Here is a 6,212-nt window from a genome sequence, read left to right as displayed (position 1 = left end):
CCATGCATTTCGTAAAAGTGTGGGGTGATAAACCTAGGCCGAACGGAAGAACCCGATATTGGTACACTTCGCCCTCGAAAGCAAACCTCAGGAACTTCCTGTGATGAGGATGGATGGATATATGGAAATAAGCGTCCTTCAAGTCTATCGTGACAAACCAGTCCTCGGACTGAATCTGTGACACGATCTGTTTTAGTGTAAGCATCTTGAACTTGAGTTTCTGAACCCTGCGGTTTAGATGGTGCAGATCTAGAATAGGACGCAACCCCCCATCCTTTTTTGGAACAATGAAATAACGGTTGTAAAACCCTGACTCCCTGCTGGGAAGAGGAACCCTTTCTATAGCCCCCTTTTGTAGAAGAGTCTGTACTTCCTGCTCCATAACCAGAGCCTGCTTGGGGTCCACCACCATGGGGAGGACCCCTAGAAATCTGGGCGGACGAGAACCGAACTGAATTCTGTAACCCTCTTCTATTGTATGCAGGACCCAATGAGATATATTTGGCAGTAGTTTCCACGCTGCCAGAAATTCTACTAAGGGAACCAGTCTTTCGAGACTGGCCTCTGGATTTGGTCGAACAGTCACTTCGGTGCCCTGAAGCGGCGAACCAGCAGGGAACAACGGAATTGACTGTTCTACAACCCTTCTCGGAGGATCGTTGAGATGTGCAGGCACCCCAGCGCCCTGAAGCGGCGAACCGGTAGGGAACAACCGAACTGACTGCTTTACAACCCTCCTCGGAGGATCATTTGGGGACGCTGACACCTCGGTGCCCTGAAGCGGCGAACCGGCAGGGAACAACCGAACTGGCAGCGCTGGGACCCTCCTCATAGAGTCGCCCCCCAGAGGGAGCCGAGGAGAAACGGTTTCTTGAACCCGTCTCTCCCCGGAGGGGACCACTATCAGAAGTCTGATAGCCTCGGCGTCAGGACTTCTTCTTTGTCAAAGCCTTCTTAGAGACGATGACTGTCCTCAGATCTTGCCTGCCTCTAACCGGCTTCGACTGCGACCGCAACCCAGGCCCCCCTGATTGTGGAGGACCCCGAGTGGCGACGTTTTGTTTTTGCTGCACTCTGTGCTGCGAGGAGCTTGTAGACGGCCGAGACTGCTTTCGCCCAGCAGTCCCGGGGACATTAGATCAGCGAGGAAGAAACTTCTGGAACGCCGCTGATTGCTTCTTCGCCTCCTGAAATCTATCGACGCCAGTGTTTACTGCTTCGCCGAATAGACTCGAAGGTGAAAGCGGAGTGTCCAAAAGAACAGATCTCTATCATTCATATCAGATAAATTCAACCATAAATGTCGCTCCGTGGCCACCAGGGCTGCCATAGACCGGCCTATTGATTTGGCCGTCTCCGGGCCACCAAGACGCAATTCTTGAATTCCGTCGCGTCTCTTTAGCCTGAGGCATCGTCACATAACCCTAGTCTTTAATACCCATAACATTGCTGTAATTAGATGTTTGTGGATTAAAAACACGATATGAAACCGGATTCTTCCACGACCTCGACACCTCAGCGTGGAGATTAGGAAAAAATAGCAAACTCAGATGAAGAGGCTGTGACCTAGATGGTAAATATCTTTCATCTAGTAAACTTTTCTTTTTATATTCCTCTTGGTCCTCGGCTGGCCAGTCAATATTTAATTTGGCAACAGCGTGAGTCACAACCTCCATAAACTCATCAACAGGGGTATGAGATGCTGAACTCTCATAATCCCCTGCATCAATCCTGACAACATCCAATTCCTCAGAACTGGATAATCACAGCATTGGTGCCTCATCCTGGGGAGAAGAAACCGCAGCGTGTGCTTCTCCCTGAGATAAGGCACTGCATCTGGCAGGTGAAGGCTGAGATAGGGCTGGGCCCATCTCAAACCCCACTGTCAGATCCATTTGCGAACCCCAAGATGTCCGCACCCTGGGGAGCACGCACCGAACCGTCCTCCTCGAAGAACGCCCGGCGGGAGCGGAGCGTCCTCGCAGCTTCATGCAATGCTCACAGTCAGCCCCCTCGAGAACTGACTGAGCATGCTCCACTCCCAAAAAAGCAACACAAAGCTGATGTGTGTCCCCACCCGTGATAAAACGGGGGCAGGGAACAACACACTGCTTAAAATCTTGCTTGCTCGCCATTATATATATATATATATATATATATATCTTTCTGTGAAATATTGTGCTTGCAATGACAGACAACAATAAATAGACAGGGACAGTATACAGAGAGCGCTTGCTGAAGGCACAGAGGCTAGTGCGGTCTGATTATACACATGCTTTCACGACGCAATCACGCAGGTGCGTTCCCACAGCGTCTCGATGCAGCTCGAGTTCCCTTGAAAGGGAACTGACATTTTTAAAATCTGAAATAGGTCTTACATTTTTTCTTATATTTCAGCATTTTTTTATTCTAACATATTACAGTAATATTCCGTCAGACACTATCATCCAGGATATTCTGTTTGTTTATTTTTTCCTGACTGCGTGGGTTTACAGTATGTGTGTGTTTGTGTGGAAGTTAAGTGGTTGTGCCAGTAATAAGAGACCACACCTCCATCCACTGATCAGCACCATGTGTCCCTCACCTCCCACCTCAAGGAGCCTTATAAATCAAGGAGTCTTGTGCAGACACTCAGCCTGGGACGTGGAACGCTGAAGGTAGGTCAAACATACATAACTTGTGCAAACGTACATAGATCCACACACATACTGTAGGGCAAAAACATAGTGCAAATAGAAAAATACACATCTACTTGCTCACAAACATATACACTTTTCAATCTGTATTTTCTTGACTGCTCTCTCCTTTTTTTAGTGAATACAACCAGATCACTAAAAGTGTGGCTGAAGTTCATCTTGTTTTTGAGTTTAAATGATTATGATGCTGAACACAGCCATCTTCAGCTGGTTTTTGATAAATGTTATGGTGATGGCATCACATCCGAACCTAAGACGTAGTGAACACTCTTTTGCTCTTTCTGACACAGGTAAGGTTTCTAGACTGATGTTATTTTCCAAAAAAAACGTGGTGTGTATCTTTTTCTATTGATCTTTTCAGAGATTAAGATTTTTGTTGTTATTGTTTACATTTTAAAGTGATTTCATACACTACAAATGTTCACACATATCTTATATGGGATATTTTACCAGACTTTTTATTTTTTATTCTAAGATGTTAAAAATACTTATAATAAATAAGTGGTAGGTTTGTCCAAACGTATTATGTTTTATACATGTATGTGTATATATTTAATGTGTTTTGATAAAGAAAATAATTTTAGTTCTTAAAGTGGACACTATTTTGTCTGGATATTATCTTAACATTTTGATCAGTATGGGGAGTATAAAAGATTTCTGCAAAAATTCTCAGTACTTCATTGTGTAAATCCCAGTTAACATTTAAGTGTTAAATGAATGAATTTCAAATTGGATACAGTGGACTGCTTTAAAAAAAATTCTATTTGGCACATTTGTGTTTTGTATGTCACAGACGTACTACCTATACTGGAGCACCTTGAAAGAAACTCTGCAGAAGAAAAACTGCTAGAAGACCTTGGATCCTATGATGAGGTGGTTAATTTACATTTGGCTTTCACATTTAATATCATGTGACTTACAGAATTTACATGTACCACCAGTGGTATGTGCCTCCACTTGGTACGCCAAATGACAGCGCTAAAATTATTTTAAAAAGTTCCTTCTATTTAAATTGTCCTGTTTTTTTTTTTTTCATGTTTTACTTTTAATATCTGTCCTTTTTACAATTCTGTTTACAATTTTATTATTTTTTTACTCTAAAGCATAGCCCACATTCCTATGTAGCAGTGCATTGTTTAAATGGTTAAGGTGATGACTTGGATGTTCTGATATAATTTAACATGGAACTTGGTCTGAAAAGTTTGAGTACTATAACATTTTTCTCTGTGTTGAAGTATTTTTGTTTCATTGCCATAACCACAGGATCTGGGTAAAGCTGTACGGCTTCAGAGAAGAGGCACCCGTTCCCCCAGCCGCTGTATCCCTCATCAGCAGTCCTGCCTGGGCCACCACCTGCCCTGCTGCAACCCCTGCGATACGTGTTACTGCCGTTTCTTTAAAGCCTTCTGTTACTGCCGTAGCATGGACCACACCTGCAAAAACTAATATGCATAGAGCCAAATTCTACCCTGAAATGGCTAATGGTGGCTTAACGTTTACAGTTTATACAGTTATAGCATGTACAGTATATGTGGATAGTGCAAACATACAGCCATACACTATCCACAGAGAAGTTTAATATAGACCAAATATAATGGTTAATAATGTGTTAAGAAAGCTGCACAAAGTATAGAGTGCACATTTGCTCTTAACACTTTTAATGCTGCAGTTTAAGGTGTAATTTTATTGCAATTTTAAGGTAAATATCTACTCATTGCCTGTAATATTTTGTATATATGCATTCAATAAACTCTTATTGCAGATGTAAATAGTATTAACTAAAAGAGCAACAAAAAATATCAAACCACCTGACATCAAAATTTAACCATGTACAACTGCACAGGTACAGCACACATACACTGAGAGGCAGAAGAAAAACTGAGGGGAAATAGTAATTATCATGCTTTAAAAAAAGGTTACCAAAAAACACATGTGCAACAACACACCAACACAAAAGAATAAGTTGCAGGAGTATTTTGCAAAACAAGGTGAACCGGTAAGTAGCACAAAAAAAGGAACTCATGATATCGTTTGTCCAAAAAAGTGAGGAAAACAGGTAATATTTCAAATTCCATAATTCATTTATCGTAGCCAACAGGAATCCCAAAACACAGTAAACACAAAGGTAAGTTCTTTCAAAGCATTCTCAGCAAAGAAGGTGAGTCCATGAAACATTTCAACAACAACAGGACCAGACAACGAGTGAGTGCAAGTGAGCGGGTTCAATACATATCCAAACCAATCAAAGAAACAAGAAACAGGTGATACAACTTAATCAATCAATGAAAAACCATGGAAACTTTGTTTACACAACAATGATGCACTAAAAGCGGAAAAGTTTTTCCTTTGCGTTTTTTGTGTATAGATGACAACGTTGTCAAAATGATCCCTGTTCACATGGATCCGGGAAAATTATAAATAAATAAAAAAGTTGTATTATTTATGCATGCCATATTGGTGACTTTTATGGCATTAGGTATGTGAAAAAAAAAAAAAAAAATGAGGTCATGATCCGAGCAGGCTAAGTGGTCATAAAAAAAAGTGCCTTTTGTGCTCTTCGGTCAAAAATGACCGACTATATGAAATGAATGGGAAATTGACAAAAACACACAAATTCAGAGAATTTTTGTGTGTACAATCTACAAATCGGCCACGATGCAGAAAAAAGTGCTCAACAATGAAGGGGTGACACTCTAAAACATCAAGAGTGCAAAACAGACCCACCCACCCACACACACACACACACACACACACTTTTATAATGTACACACACACACCAATGAATTGTGATTTTAAAAAATCTGTTTTGAATTTTTAAAAATCACAGCTTCATCTGAATGTTACGAAACTGTGACTTTTATGGCATTAGGTATATGAACACACGAAAAAAATTAAGGCATGATTAAGGCAGGCTAAGTGGTCATACAAAAATTTGTCACACTTGTGCTCTTCAGTCAAAAATGACAGATGAACGGGAAATTGACAAAAACACAAAAATTCTCTACAAATCGGCCACAATGCAGAAAACAATGTGCTCAGCAATGAAGGGGTGAAACTCTAAAACATCAATAGTGAAAAACATAACATAATTAATAATTATAATTTATATATATATATATATATATATATATATATATATATAATTATAATTAAAATTATTAAAATAATAATTCATATAATGTTTAAAAAATAAAGCATAACAATATAAATAATAATAAGCTTTGATAAAGCATTACTGTTTATTTTTGTTATTTTTTTATTGAATTGTAATGTTACCTGTAACAAAATGCTTTAGGCTATTCAGGTTTGACCGTAATAATGCAAAAACGTGTACACTTCACATCAAACTTATTTTTTTTTTTATAAACCTTGGCAAAAAAGTATTATTTAAGAATTTCTAAAAAAAATACATTCAAATCACATCTTAAAAGTAAGTAATTTGGTAGCAAAACAACTAGAGAATTCGCAAGCCTCTCCATAGATAGCTAAACAGGCATCTAGTGGTAACAGCATGTT

General features: G+C 39.9%; 1 protein-coding gene across 1 annotated transcript; it reads left to right on the top strand.

The window, feature by feature from the left end:
- Nucleotides 1–2,610: 2,610 nt before the first annotated feature.
- On the top strand, nt 2,611–4,459 carry agrp (agouti related neuropeptide). Its single transcript, XM_056265323.1, has 4 exons — nt 2,611–2,657; nt 2,815–2,986; nt 3,490–3,569; nt 3,960–4,459. Exons 2-4 carry the CDS (start codon nt 2,872–2,874, stop codon nt 4,140–4,142), a joined length of 378 nt encoding a protein of 125 aa, XP_056121298.1. The 5' UTR covers nt 2,611–2,657; nt 2,815–2,871; the 3' UTR covers nt 4,143–4,459.
- Nucleotides 4,460–6,212: the final 1,753 nt, after the last annotated feature.

Source organism: Rhinichthys klamathensis, unplaced genomic scaffold (assembly GCF_029890125.1).
Source record: "Rhinichthys klamathensis goyatoka isolate OS25496 unplaced genomic scaffold, OSU_Roscu_1.1 h1tg000232l_1, whole genome shotgun sequence".
NCBI lineage: Eukaryota > Metazoa > Chordata > Actinopteri > Cypriniformes > Leuciscidae > Rhinichthys > Rhinichthys klamathensis.
The sequence above is the reverse complement of the archived record's forward strand: the minus strand, read 5'-3'. Positions and strand labels throughout refer to the sequence as shown.

Excerpts from the sequence above, each read along its gene's own strand:
- agrp (XM_056265323.1), top strand. The coding sequence starts at position 2,872 with ATGATTATGATGCTGAACACAGCCATCTTCAGCTGGTTTTTGATAAAT. Across the intron at positions 2,987-3,489 it reads TTTTGCTCTTTCTGACACAG|ACGTACTACCTATACTGGAG; the intron begins GTAAGGTTTCTA and ends TGTATGTCACAG. Across the intron at positions 3,570-3,959 it reads ACCTTGGATCCTATGATGAG|GATCTGGGTAAAGCTGTACG; the intron begins GTGGTTAATTTA and ends CCATAACCACAG.